At 40.1% G+C, this 14,978-nt stretch overlaps 1 protein-coding gene across 2 annotated transcripts; it reads right to left on the bottom strand.

Annotated features, from left to right (window-relative positions):
* Positions 1–5,394: 5,394 nt before the first annotated feature.
* Positions 5,395–14,650, bottom strand: NHLRC3 (NHL repeat containing 3). Of its 2 annotated transcripts, none has more exons than XM_058825074.1 (7): positions 14,579–14,650; positions 13,403–13,552; positions 12,367–12,514; positions 11,689–11,889; positions 10,459–10,550; positions 8,514–8,626; positions 5,395–8,041 (listed from the first exon to the last, which is right to left on the bottom strand). In XM_058825074.1, the coding sequence occupies exons 1-7, from the start codon at positions 14,624–14,626 to the stop codon at positions 7,813–7,815; spliced, it is 981 nt and encodes a 326-aa protein (XP_058681057.1). In that variant the 5' UTR covers positions 14,627–14,650; the 3' UTR covers positions 5,395–7,812. The 2 variants fall into 2 exon arrangements, with proteins under 2 accessions (XP_058681057.1, XP_058681059.1); XM_058825076.1 differs by lacking the exon at positions 14,579–14,650 and adding an exon at positions 14,031–14,233.
* Between the last annotated feature and the right edge of the window lie 328 nt (positions 14,651–14,978).

Below are 14,978 nucleotides of genomic sequence, written 5' to 3'. Positions count from 1 at the left end.
TTAAGTTTTGAATGTTCTGTTTACTTGGATTCACCTCTAACCACATTGCAGTGAAAAAGAAATTCTTCCATGGGATAAGAGGTATGTTTATAATAAAACTTTTTAGAAGGTGCTCATAATTTCCTCTCTAATAATTTTCCCACTGCTTCATTTTCTGTAGAGTTCTTATGTCATGCCCTCTTGGCAATGTGCGGGCTTTTATCTCATGTATTGTGTAGTGCCAAGTGCTGTTTCTTTTTCTTCTGAAATTACACAGGGTTTGAGATTTTTAGATCAAACTGCAAATGTTTCTTCTCTGATAAAGATTTTGGGTCAAGCAGCTATTATTCCTTTCTTATCCTAGCTAAAATTTCTCTCAAGCAAAGGAGTGAGAACTAAGGATTTAATAAAATCCATTCAAACTCATACACCATAATTACTGCAGTGAGTTAGATTGGCACAATAGAATTCCTTGGGACACCTGAGCTAGTCTAATGGATCCCTCACACCAAACAAGACCTCTTTTTGAAAAGATGGAAGTTTCAGATTGTCTTACTGAATTATATATTGCTTTTCTTTAACACCGCCCATTTCCTTGGGGAAGACCTCAAGGGCAAGGACTGTCTCTGTCCAGAGCAAGCACAGCAGGGAACCACTGCTGATGTTGGGTGGCTTAGGAAGTTTCATTATAGAAGCATTTGCTACCACTCTTCTCTCCCAGCATGCCTTGGACCCAGACTAGATCAATAAAAATTAAATTAAAATAGCATACATCTGTATGAATGTTAGATTATACATACTGCACCTGCTGCATACCTCTCCTGATATATTATCTGTATACCTGAGTGTGTGTGTGTTTGTGTTAAGAACACATACAGTATGCAATCCGTACAATCTGAAATTTGTTACAGCATCTTGAGCAAGTTGAAATTTGCTGGGGAAGGTGATGTCCTTTAATATACCTAGTGAGAAAGTTGAAAAAAAAAAAAGATGTTGCATAAGGCCTTGCATACCCAAAGGCTTTTCAACTGCCACAAATGGGCTAACGAGAGATAATATTTCTCCTTGCAAAAGTTGTGTCTGCAGATCATTATAGGTTTTACATAGGGAGTGTGATTGCTTCCTGTGTTGGAGAAGGAAGGTGCTGCTCAGAGAGCAGCCATGGTGACTGAAGGGCCCTCTGGTTCCATGCAAGACAGGAAGGGCACAGGGAGAAGCAGCTGGGACACACCAGACCTTACATGGCTGCTCTGCAGAGCTGCATGGGTTTCACAGTACCTGGCAACCTTTTGGTGGACTCCTGGTGGCCAGCTCTGCTTCAGAGGTGGACTCTTCTAGAGTGTCAGCAAATCTCCCTTTTTAGGTAAGCTGTGCCTTTCTTTGCAATGCTTGATTTAAAAAGAAATAGACTTTTTAAACATAAGCCCCTCCAGGGCTTCCTGGTGCACAATCTGTTCTTCTCTTCTGTGCATTGCTGGGGAGTTGTGCAGGGAAGAAAACTTGTGCACTGCCAACATCTGTGTGAGGATGGAGGAATTGTGACTGGAAAGCAGCAGGACAAAGAGAAGGTAAGTACATGGTGGGAGCTGTCTGTGGCAGCCCTTTGCAGCTGGGTGAGCTCTGAAGGTAGGTCTTCATGGGTCAGACCATCAGACTTAACAATAAAGAAAATAGTAAATTGAATCTATTAATAGTAATAGTTTAATTCATAAAAGATGTTTGGTAAATATTTTTTGTGGCCTGTATTTCCTCCTGACTCTATGAGAAAGAAGGACATCTATGACAAGAAAATTGGGCAAAATGAAAATTAGGAGCTGTCTGCTGCACCATGCATCCCTGTTTTCAAATCAATTGCAAGGTACCACCTCTAAAGTCATCCCAAATATTTTTAACTCCTTTAGCTAATTGTCTTAAATATGGTTCAGACTTTCTTTCTGTTTTATCTGGTAGCATCATCCATCACAAAACCTTGTTAAGGCAACAGCTTTGAGGCCAACCATGGCAATCCTTATTTATAATTAAATCTCCTGCTCTTATAACAATTTTCTAGTTTTCATTACTAAAAGCTCTGAAATTAGACTGGGCATTAAGCAAGATGGGGCAAGCCTTATTACAGAGCTAGTGTGGACTCTGCTAGGATGACCCCTCCCCTCTCCTTCCCCCTGACATCCAGGTCTCCTCCTTAATTGATTAAAGACATTTTTCCACTGTAAGATTTATACACATGTTGAAGCACATGCCTAGTATGACTCCTTTCTCTTTTACAGCATTCCTGTAGAGACAATTATGGGTATTTGCTTACAGACCAGTCACCCACTGCATGAACATTGCAGTGAGAGGCCTCATTTGGGAGCCAAGAGTCATCTTCTGCCTGCTTCTTCCAGCTACACCACTGCACATGAGATAAACCAGCACAACCATCAGCATTGTCTTGGCTGGAAATCATTAAAACATTGAAAGAGCACCTTCATTTGAATGCCAACATTTTTCAAGGGCTCCAATCTTTCAACAAAAATTAGCTTGTGCTACCTTGTGTTTGTGTTAGACTGTGGGAGATGTGTTCCCTCAAAAAAATTATTTTTTTTTATTTTAGTACCTGATGCAGAGAGTATAGTGCTTTTTGTCTATGGGATGATGGACACATGGCACAGGCACCCAGAGCATGACCCTTGGGAGGAACATCAAAGGTGATCAGATTGAAATGAGGGCAACTCTGATCCCTTTGCTGAAACTTTTGACTTTCAGTAAGACAAAATAACTGACTTTGTGACTCTATGTCCTATTAATGAAGTACCATCACCACTAAAAGCATTTGTTTGTTTTTATTAAAAAGTGCTACAAAAATGTTTTGAAATTATAGTCTTATCAGTTTTCCATTGCAAGTCAAGTTTTCCAAACTATATGGTTTAGATAAGGAGTAGAGGAAGACATGACTCAGTACTCATCTATAAATGATTCCATGGGTGATAAGAAAAAAAAAAAGCCATATTAAATCTCTAAGCTACCTGGAAACAGAAGACAGGGTGTTGAAAACAAATTAACCCAGATTAAATATAAAGCATGCCCTTCCTAATATTTATTGACTGGTAGGAAAAATTTAACTGTACAGACTCTTCAAGAGATTAAAGAGATTTCTAAAGTCTTAATATGTTTGTAAGAGATTCCTCCACAGCTGAGACTGAATTATCAGGCTTATTCCTGTGGTAAATGGGCAGTATTTTTCACCTCTGTTTTGCAGATCCAGTTATACAATTACATGTGGTTTCCTAAGACTTGAAACATGTGATACTATGATAAAGAATGTCTATTCAATATCTCATTTGTATCAGTGTTACTTTGGCTTTCATACAGTAACAAATCATCCTGTGTGCATCAATTCATATGCTCCTACTTTTAAAATTTCATATAAGCAACATGATTTTAATGATTTATGAACACTGAAAGACTGAATGATTCAACAATATTGAATCATTTACCTGAAGAAAAGCCTGTGTTCTATCCTTTTTATGGCAGCTACTGGAAAATACAATTTTTGTAGATGCATTTTCCCAAAGGAGTGGGATAAAATAGTAATACAAAACCAGAGCAAGATTTTTTAAAACAAAGGCTGAGGAAGGAGGGGTACAGTAAAATTGGTGAATGAGATTAAGTAAATTTAGCTCTAATCTTACTCAGGGTCACCTCTGTACAGAAACATACTGGCATCACTCTCTTGGTATAATTATTCTGCTACAGTTATACTGTTATAAATAGCTATGTTTCCAAAGCAACCTATCACTATTAATTCAATTGAAACCAAGGATGGAAGCACTACAAGAAGTAATTCACAATATCCAGTTGTCTCTGGACACTGAATTACTGATTTTTTTTTCCCTAGGAAAACCATGGAAATAAAAGATGGACATAAATCCAGTAATAACAGGGCAAAATTACTATGATTCTATGATCAGCTTATGCTTCAAGCAGTCTACTTTGAAAAGAGAAAGGAAGTCTGGAGCACTTCATTATCTTTGTTGACTTACTGAAAGCGTTGAGGAAGCACCAGCTCTTAGGTCTGTCCTCACACGGAGTGCCCCAAGCATCAGCAGGGGTTTGGTGCCCTCTTACGTTGGGTACACGCAATCTGTGTGACTGCAAACACACTTGTGGCTGATGGATCGCTTGAGAAGGCTTCTCGGGATACAAATTGTTAGGAAAGTAGGTGCTAACTGAGATAAGTGACTACTGATGCTTCTAAAAGGTTAATAACCTCTGTAAGGCAGAGAACTTACCCACAGAGGCAGTGAACTGCCAGCAACGAACAGACCCACAAACATACTTTTGTACCCTCCCCTTCAGCTTTTATTGAGGTGCTCAGCCTCACTGACCTGATCTTGCATAGCACAAACCTCACTCAGGCTTTTTCTGTTCTGGCCAAATATAGGTAATACATTTCTGACTGTGAGAACACACACACACAAAAAAAGGCTGTTGAGCATCACAAATCAATCATGAATAATGGGGCACTTTCACAGGTTTGCCAAGCAAGTTGTGGATGCTCCATCTCTGGAAGTGTTCAAGGTGGGGTTGGATATCTGAGCCACCTGATACAGTGCAAAGTTCCCTGCCCATGGCAGAGGGGCTGGAACCAGATGACCTTGAAGGTCTTTTCCAGCCCAAACCATTCTATGATTCTGTGCAGGGAGAGGCCTATGTGATCTCCTGGAAACACATCCAGTTAACAACCTGGATACTTACCCAAAAAAAAAAAGGCCTGCAAAATTGGAGAAATTAAAATAGAGGGTATTTCTATTTCCATTAGTTGAATACTCCAGTGATTACTGTTCACATCTAAAAGCAGGCACTGATTATCTGAAATTAGATTTCTGGATGGTTTTAGCAATCACCTTAGGTTCCTCTCTTATCTAGTTAACACTGCAGTACGTTACTTTTTTTCTTGTGCAAGTATTTCTAATCCATAGAAAATCCTTCTAGGTCTTTTAAAAACAAGACAGACTGCTCAGTAAATCTTTCCTGAAAATAAAACCTGATTTGGTGTAAGAAGTGTTTTGTTAGTTTCTTTTTAATTTCCCAATTAGCATCATAAGGGTATACAGTTTAAATGCTTTTTTTTTAAAACTTGGCACTTATGTAACTCATCATTGCATTTTACTAATTACTCAGACGGAAACATATGAGAGATATTTATGTCTCTGTGTTCATACATAAATTAGAATGCAAAAGAGATTGGCCACAGAAATAGTGATGCATAAAGATAACATGGAATTTTAGATTACATTCAAATCTTGCTATCAGAAATTATTAAATATCTTGTTTAAATGCTGAAGGCCCTGTATTTAGAAGAGCAATCCATTACAATTGAGTGTATTTATATTTGTACAGAAATAAAACACCCAAGAGTTTATTAATGCGAATATCTCAATTTATTTTATCAAATTCTCCTGCTATGCATTTCTTCAGAAATTGGTTTCAAGACGATACATAAGAAAAAATTCAGATAATTAGCAAGTTAGTGCGCAAAATCATTTTCTCAGTCTAGCCATAAACACAAAGATAAAATAGAGTCTAAGCATCTCATAATTATTAATAATAAGCATCCCTTGACCCTTGTTATCACAGATACCCAAATGCCTAGTGGCAAGGCACATTTTGGCACCTCGATCTATTTCAGTAAATCCACACAAAACTGGATGGATGCTCCCCACTTCTTGGAGCCAAAAGCTCATGAGAAAGAGCTGAGAGCAGATCCATGCAGCAAGCAGAAACTTGTACAAGTAAGTTATTTGCCAACATCCAAAAGTGCATTTCTTTGCTTTACTGAATACAAAAACATGTTCCCAGAGAGCTTGGAGTTCTATTTTCAAATGGATGTGACAAAGGAAAAATAAATAAGGACAGGATGTAGTGAAGAAAGATGTGTATGCCTGGACCCCCTACACATCAATATATGCTCAAATCATGATTTTATAGTAAAATTTTATAAAATAAACCCACCTTGTGTAGACAAGAAATAGCTAAATTGCACACAGAGCAGAGATCCCTGAGCTAGTCAAAAACTAGTTAGAAAAGTCACACAACACACTGTGTGGACATATTCACATTGGTCTAGAGGAAGTACTGCTACTTTGTCAGCAAATAAATATTGCTTACTAGCTCCCATTCAAGACCACATGAGTGATGGGCCATATTGGCTAGTGTATAACCTTGAAGTTCTGCTTTTAAGACTTGAGTGAGGGCAGCCCCAGATAGGATCTGGTCTTATTGTTGTGGATGTAGCCAACAACAAAGCTTTCACATTTAGGGCATTAATCTCACATAATGCTGAAATCAGACAGTCAGGCTCCATAGCTGAATTACTTTTCAGAGAAAATATGAATCTGACTTTTTTGAACAGCTTTTTCATCTGCTGACTCACAAGTTTGTGATCATAGGTTGAAACCTACCAAATTAAGTAGCATTTGCTTTTGACAATATTCACTGAAGTAGGTATTTCCCATCAGTACAATTCCATTTTCATATTCCCTTTCTAAGAAAGTAGAAAAAAACAACCTCTCTTAGCTGGTAATTAGCATTAAAATAATCCACACAGTAGAATAAATGTGTGGAAACAGCAAAAATCCTCTGATATTTTTTCCAAGAGCTAGAAAATATGGAATGTGGATCCACAGTCTTACCATGGTAATCAGTTATACATGGTTTCATTTCTGCCATGCCATTTTCCCCATCCCATTTTTCCCATACCTGGTTCCCTCTATGCTATAAAGTGAACTTAAAATCTTGTAGCAACATGCAAAGAAAGGAGAACCACTTTGTTCTGGGAATGGAGAAGCAGGATTTTTTAGGACAGAGCTTAGAGACATCTGCTATAATATAGTGTAAGAAACTTAACTCTACACATTAATGAAGCTGATGAAGTCTGAGTTCTGGAAATAAATTAAAACATATGCTTTGCTATTAACTGACAGAGCTTCAATTAAATCAGAAGAAAATCATATGTCTCCCAGTCTCTACTGCTGATTAAAACTTTCATAGCAAATTGCAATTTGTTTTTCTTGAGGAACTTACACGACTTGAACCTCAATATGTTCTACTATGAAATCTTACGGAACTGAAAACTCATGCTGATATAAATCAAATAAGGTTAAGAACTAATTTAGTTAAGAATCAGTACTTGGCTGCTGTGGAGATACTTTTAATTTAGTTTGAAGTGTCTAATATCAATTTAGCTCAAGCTTATTACAGACTTTATGGCTTTAGCTAGAGCTGAAAACAGATTTCAATACTTATGTCATTAATCACCTAAGGCAGATGCCAGTACTGACACCAATATCCAGCAGCATCTAATTTAACATTGTGACACATCCTTATATTCTCTGTTGGACAGTATTAGCACAACCATTCAGAAAACAAAGTGAAGGAACATTGAAATGAAGTGCTCTTCTCTCAGGAAATAATTTATAGAACTTCTTTCAGACATTTCTGACCATTTAACAACAAACACAGGCTAAGCAGAGCCCCAAGCTGGCTCTATACATTTAAGATGAAGAGTTGTGTTTCTAAAGTTTTATATAATAAAATTAAAATGTTTATCATTTTATAATTGGAACAAAAGTAAAAGCCACCATATCATTACTTAAACAAGTAACAGCTCAACACCAAGTACTTCTCCAGAACTCCAGAACAGCTAGGAGAGACTCTTAGTTCTACAGTTCTGGGAGCACTTGTGCAGTTCTGTGCTTGTCTAAGGAAACACAATCCACAAAGAACTCAAGGAGATGTGGTCATAGGTCTTAAATGTCACACAGCTCATGCCACAGCAGTTGTGAGAAACCATCAGCTTAAGGGTACATATTTTTGTACTTGCTGGGCTCCAATCTCTGCAACATAGACTGCTCCACTCCTCATGTCTACATCCACAAGGTGTGGTTTGGTTTCATCAGCCAGCTGGACACTGTGGACTATGGCACAGTCCCCAATGGAGCCAACTGGAGGTGCTGCCAAGATTGCCAACCGGTTGATATTCAGCTGAGCTACAATCAGGTATTTGTAATCGGCAGTAAACCTGTGAAAGATAAACATATTTTTGAACTATGAACTCCTCATTTTAACACAAACAAAATCTCTTTAACAATCACAACTTTGAAGGCTACGACCAAAACAAAATGCAATGTAACATTGGGAATTAAGTTGTAAGCCTTGCTCTTCATATGGCTGCTTACCAAGACGCATTATGCTACAGAAAACTTGTTCAAGAAAATCTTTCTTCCTGTAAAAGCTGCAACAGAGTAAGATTATTAACATAACTTTAAAGTGAAGCTCCAAATCCTGCACTCAAGTCTACAGGGCTTGCTATAAAGCCAGCATTTCTCTGTCAAGATCCAACTGGGCAGATCTTTGCATACGTTAGGACACCCAGCACCTAATTTCACTGGTTAACTCCTTGTCAGCATGCATTAAATGTCAACATTTTAATTCATCAGTAAGAGTACACCTTATTTACATAATTGTGTGCTACTAGAACTGTTCAACAATACCTGACAGAATAGGGTCCATCTTCTGAAAAACATCCGTTCCAAGACCCAAGCCATTCTCCTGTGACTTTATCAAAAACTTGAATTCTCTTGTTGCCTCTGTCTGCAACCCATACCTATCAAAAAGAAAAATCATGGTCAACAAAGAGAACAAATTAAATGCATTTGTTTCCTATGAGAGCAAAGTTCCCTGTAGTAAAAATGGAAGACTGTACCCTGGAAGAATGCATACCTTGCCATTCAAAACTAAATCAATAGATCAGATTGCCAGATATATACCAAAACTGACCTACAGGTTAGCACACACAAATTATTTTATACTACTTTAACAGAGAAATCAACACCTTCTCTTCTTTTTTTGTGGCTCTATGACATATTTGGTAGGATTTTTATCCCCACAATGAGGACATATTTCCGCCTATTAAATTCAGAAGATCTGTCTTAAGGTCTGTCACCTGCATTTTTTTCCAGTGGTAGTCTCATTTCATGATCATGATCTGCAAACACTCCTGACATGCCTAATACTACTACAAATATTTAGCCATTTAAACACTTAGAGCATGTTTAGCTGGTTTTGTCTAACCAGTTTTGTCTCTGTCCCACCCTGTGTTAACTGGGTTCACAAACACTGCAAGCCAGCAATACCACTAGACAGTTCCAATGAAGGCATTTTTTGTACAACAATCACTGAAGTTTTAGCTGCTGACAAGTCATAAGTCTGGTAAGTAAACTTCATGACTTTTCTGGAGTATCACCAAAAAGGGAGCAATAAACATAACCTTAGACCTTTCATCACTGTTTTTAAATGAAGCACTATTAAAGCATTGTCTTAGATTTCTTACGAATTAACAATTAATTCTCAACTTAAAATGATGATCCACACTATGTTGGCAGTAAAATCATAGCTTATCCCAGTCACTGTCTTTGAATGAATAAACTCACAGTTATTCTGCAGCATAAAGTGACCATGCTCCTCCTGTTTCTTCTCCCACTCTGCCAGTTTTGGCAGAGAATTCATTTTATATACATTTCTTATTCTGATTCAGACTGCATCAGCAGAATTAGCTTCAACCAGTGTTGTTTTAGTGAAGCAATCTTATTTTCCCTGAAACAGATTAGGAAGTGACTGCATACCTCCTCTCTAGGACCAGAAGACCAAAAGCCAGACTTACAATTAATGCCTGGCAGAAGCAGACTCTTGGAATGCCTTGGGCTGCATGTAAAAGAGAATAATGTCCACAACCTAGCTAGAGTCTCACTATCACCTAAAGGTTATTTGGATTTTCAAAATATGAAATTAAAGCCCCTTGAAGCGTAGCAACTGAGGGTAATGGACCACCACTTTGTCATCTAGCAGGATCATCTTTAATAAACACACTTGAGTATTTCTATGCTTCTTCTGTAAACAAGTTTTAAGATCAACTACACAGCCAGCCAGCAGGAGAGAGAAAGTGACCACAAAAACCAGAAAGAGCAGAGCCAATGTTTCTAGCTCTTATCATTCATCCCACACATTCATAGCCCAGTTTTCTGGGTTTTACATCAAAGCACAGATATTTACAGCTGGACTCGATCCTTTGGTATGCACTTTCCCATGGGAGAAGAGCTGTTAATCAAGGTCAGGATGGCCCCAGCAGGCTGCTGCTTCTCCATGAAGAAACAGAAGTGCTTTTATGTATTACAGAAGACAATTCTCCTGTAGTCTCACAATGGCAATCTGTTACAAACTCTGTTGTTGCATGGACATTGACAGTATAAGTGATCAGGATCCTGGTATTAACATTGGAGTCAGCTGCTTCCACAGAACCTGCACTATGAAACTTCAGCTTGGAAACTGTAACCCCATAAAGTGACACAGCTTAAACAAAAAAATATGTTTTGTTTTGTTCAAATACATATAAACAAGTCTGTTAGAAGATGAAATTAAAAAATTTCCTCAATTCTTTACCCGTCCAAAAGCATCCACTGTCACACTGTGAGGAATCCTGAACTGACCAATGCCACTCCCATTTGTTCCAGTCAGCCATAACTCTTTGTAGTCTGAACAGTGAGCACCGTGAAAAATAAAAGTAAAAAAATCACAGTGAGAAAACAACAAATAAACCAGTTTTTAAGTCAACCTCTTGCAAAGTTACCTTGGGTAGTTTGTAAAAGGTGAGATTTCTAAACTGTTTAAACACAGTACTCCCAATACATAAATCTCAGAGAAAACATGACTACTACAGTGATGCCTGGATTGTTATTAGTGGTTTCATGATTATGGCTACAAAAATGTAGTCAGTAATATACAAGAGCCATAATCCAAGGTTCTGTTAAACACTGAATTAAAAAAAAAAATAAAAAGGTAAAAAAAGAAGTTGGCCAATTATGCTATTCATTTATTTCCTAAATTGATTTTTAAAACTTGTTACCTAGAAGTTTTCACTTTTAACAATTTACCATTTTGCAAACTAAGTAATAGGAAAGTATCTGCTTTTTGATAGGAAAATGGAGAAACAGTATCTCCTCCACTTATTCCACCTGTGGACTCTTTAGTCACTGCCTGAACTGAGGAGTATGAGTGAGCTAATTAGAATCACAGAACAATTAAAGTATAAAAGTCCTCCAGACACTGCCTGGTCCAACCTGCTCCTCAAAGCAGGACTAGCCTTGATAAAAAATCCAACTCTTAAGTTAGATCAAATTGCCCATAACTCATCAGTTTTTGAGAATCTACAGGAATGGAGAGTGCAAACCATCTTTGGACAACCCTGTCATTCACTGTCTGACCACCCTAACTCTGAATACTTTCCAACAACAATCAAACAGAAATTCACCCCTCTTGAATCTTTTGCTCTGTGTTCCTCATTCTTCACTGTATATCTCAAAACAAATGTGCCTCTGTCTTCTCTATGGCCTCCTTTTAGTGACTAAAGACAGCAATAAGAATCCCCCTTAGCTTTCTTTCTTGGAGAATGAATGTCCTGGGGTAACCACTGAACATAGCCACTCTATCAGCCTCTTCTCATGAATGACTAGGAGATTTCTCCTGAAGTAGCAAGCAATAAAACAGGTTCTGATTCTATAAGGTCTTCAAACTAAAGTTAAATGACAGTTCTGTCTAGTACTCGCCTAAAAATATTTCCAAGCCATGTTATTTAAAATCCAGTTTTACTGCAAGAGTTCCTTTCTTCCATACCATCTGATAGTTTGAGCAATCTGTTGTTCATTCCTCCGTCTCCATCAACAACATAGATTTCTCCAGTTGCCTCCACAAAGATATCTGCTGGTTGATCAAACTGCAGGGGAATCAAACTTGAACCAGCATTACCAGGTGTGCCCAAGACCTGCAAAAGTTTACCCAAAGGGCTATACTGCTTCACCGTGTGTCCATATTTCCCTGAATCAAGGAAAAAAGAAAATGCAAAAACATCTTAACAAAACAAAATGTAAGTATTAAAACTTCAAAGACTGAAGATCTGATAAGTGATATTAATACATATAACATACAAAATTCTACAATAAATTCTAAAATTCTATATGACAGTGGGTGAGTAAATTCACATGCTCTGACACTATTCCTCCACTGTATTAGGATCACTAAACCTAGGTCAAGCCAGGCTAAACTTATGTCTATCAGGCTTTTTTCCCTGATACTGCTGGGTGGTAGGGAGGAGGGCTGACCAAGCTCAGCAGCTGTAAGCAGACACAGCACAACTCATGAAACTTCAGACTATTTTGTGCAGCACATGGGAAGTGGGTTCATGGCAAGTAAAGCACAAATTTATCTCAGAATTGTGTGAGAGACTTAAATAAGTGAGTTTTTTATATTACATTTTCTTCCCCTGAATATTTCTCATATCACCATGATGCATACCTGTTCCAACATCTGTGAGCCATACTGAACTTCCTGTTTCAGTGTTCCATACAAAGATACCATGAGGCATTTCAACAGTATCATTCCAGGAGTGAAGAAAATAGCCTTCTTCTGAGAATACAAGTACCTTTGGCACATTGTCTCCCCGCTGAAAAGGTAAAAAAAGTTCTAAAGGAAACATAATAAGTAACTAATTTTATAGTTTAAAATTCCTCTTTGTGAAGTTTTTGCAATGTTTCACGAACTGAAAGAATCTCCTGATATGATTGTTTGCTGGAACTCTTTTTCCAGCAAGAAAAGGAAAAAGAGATATGGGTTTAAATTTAGTATGACAAACCTTCCAGTCAGTCTAGACTGTCACCTTATATCACACTGAGTCCAGCCTTCAGAGCAGCCAAGTGCTGCAGCTATCCTGGTCTTCAGCTTGAATTGTGATTTTGTGTTCCTGCTGAAAAGTGTGCCCAATGTAATGGGCGTGACAAACTGCAACAGTACTCATCAGCTGCATGGCACTCAAGTACTCATACTGTGCTTTACATGACATTCCCACCACATCCCATGGAGAGAATGACTTATCCAGGGCCTAGAGATACTCACACATGGACCTGGGTAGAGGAAATAATTTACCTCCAGTTACTCTAGCTGGTTGAAAGAGCTGTGTGGTTTTGATTTCATGGCACGAGGCCTCAAAGAACAGAGATTCAGTTGCTCCAGAATCACATTTTATCTTAAAGCTGAGGGAACAAGCTGCTGTAACTCAGTGAAGTTGGATCATGCATTCTTACCACAGAAATGTAATGCTTTAAAAAAACCCCACAAAAAATTGTTGTGCCAGAACTGCTTTCAAAAATAGATTTAGCAGAGACATCTCCATTTATATTTTCTCTGAGTTTGATAAAATAATTATTCATATATATATAAATATGTCCATATATGTAAACAAACATACACATATATATCCTAATCTTAACCAGACGTTTTAAAGGCAAAAAAACTACAAAAACAACACAGAGAGAAATATGGTATTTCCACTCACTTGTCCTACATAGACCAAACCATGGAGAGAGTCAACAGCAACACAAAATGTTTGGCCAGTGAAGTATTCGGGAGCTTTAGGCCAGCCTATGTCCAGTTTGTACATCTGTTGCTCTTCCTTCCAATGAGAGAAGTTCTTAGCTTTTAAAACCTGAGAATACAAAATAAATATACAGTAGTTAAATTCCATTGAGGGTGGGATCAAAGGAAACAGCAGGTGAAAGTAAAAGCATCATAAATTCATTTACTCAATTTAAAGACAGATAAATAGAAGCAGGCTTGCAGCCGGGGTTTGGAAAGCTTCAACAATCTGAAAACTAGCGAATCAAGTCCTTTGGATTGGGGAACTCTGGAATTAGAAGGCATAACACACACCCTGAAATTTCTTACACCAAAGCTGCTGTTAATATCTGTAAATCACTCTCCAAAATGAGGAAGATAGTACAGAAGGTTCAAAATGCACCAAATTCAGTAGCCGCTTCAGGATGTGAAAATAAGAAAAAGAAAAATAATACAGGTCAAGAATGAAAACGACACCTTGGAAATGGAGAATTGTAAAACGCCAGGAACAGTCAGATTCGGGTCAATGTATACATTTTAAACAATAACGGAAAAAAATAATTCCCCACCTTCTTGTTCTATTTTTCCAGCAGAAGAAGGGAAGCTAAGCACTGAAACGGAGCACTCAGCACAGAGCTAAGAATTAACGCGGGCGACCCTGAAGGCCCAGGGCCAGCTGACACTCGTGCCGCTCGCCCTGCCGGGACCAGGGGACAGACACCCTGATGGCACAGAGCTGCGGACGGACAGGCCGGCCTGACACGAAGGAAAACCGCGAGCAGTCAAGCAAGAACACTTGCCAGCATCCAGCGGGAAGTCAGTGACCCACAAACTCCCTTCTCCCCGCTGGGGCGCAGCACGCCACCTGAACCCCTGCAAGGGGCCGCCCCGCGCAGGCACTACCTCGGCGGGGCTGCGAAGCCGCCCGGTGCCGCAGCCTCCGCCCGGAACCCACACGCCACAGGCGGCGCGGGAGGCACCGAGAGCGGGCGGGTCCCGGGGCGCCGCCCGCACCCCCCGCCCTGGGCGCGCCCCTCGCAGCGGCCCCGCCGGGCCCTCCCCGCTGCCCACCCTAACCGGAGGCCCTGGCACGAAGCCCCGGGCGGTCGCCGCGCACCTGGGAGACGCCGAGCAGGGCCAGCAGCGCCAGCAGAGTCCCGGCCATGGCAGCCCCGGCCTCGCCGCCGCTCCCGCCTCCCGGGGGCCGGGCCGGTTGCCATGGCAGCCACGTGGCCGCCGCCCCTCCCACACGGCCCCGGCGGCCGCTGCTCCCCGCGCCGTGCCGGGACCGGGACCGCGGGCTGTGGCGCGGCGGCGGCGCGGGGCGGGCGCGCTGGTGCCCTGGGGCAGCGCTCAGCGCTCCGGAGTGGCGCCGGGAGCTGGGCGAGGGGCGAGTCCGCCCCGAGTTCCCGCAGCTCCTGCGCAGGCATCATTGTCGTCGCCCAGCGCGGAAAAGGGCCTTTGCTCAGCGCCGTGATGCCATAAGGGCGCGACGGCACGGAGGCGGGACCGGCGGA

This window comes from Ammospiza caudacuta, chromosome 2 (assembly GCF_027887145.1).
Source record: "Ammospiza caudacuta isolate bAmmCau1 chromosome 2, bAmmCau1.pri, whole genome shotgun sequence".
NCBI lineage: Eukaryota > Metazoa > Chordata > Aves > Passeriformes > Passerellidae > Ammospiza > Ammospiza caudacuta.
The sequence above is the reverse complement of the archived record's forward strand: the minus strand, read 5'-3'. Positions and strand labels throughout refer to the sequence as shown.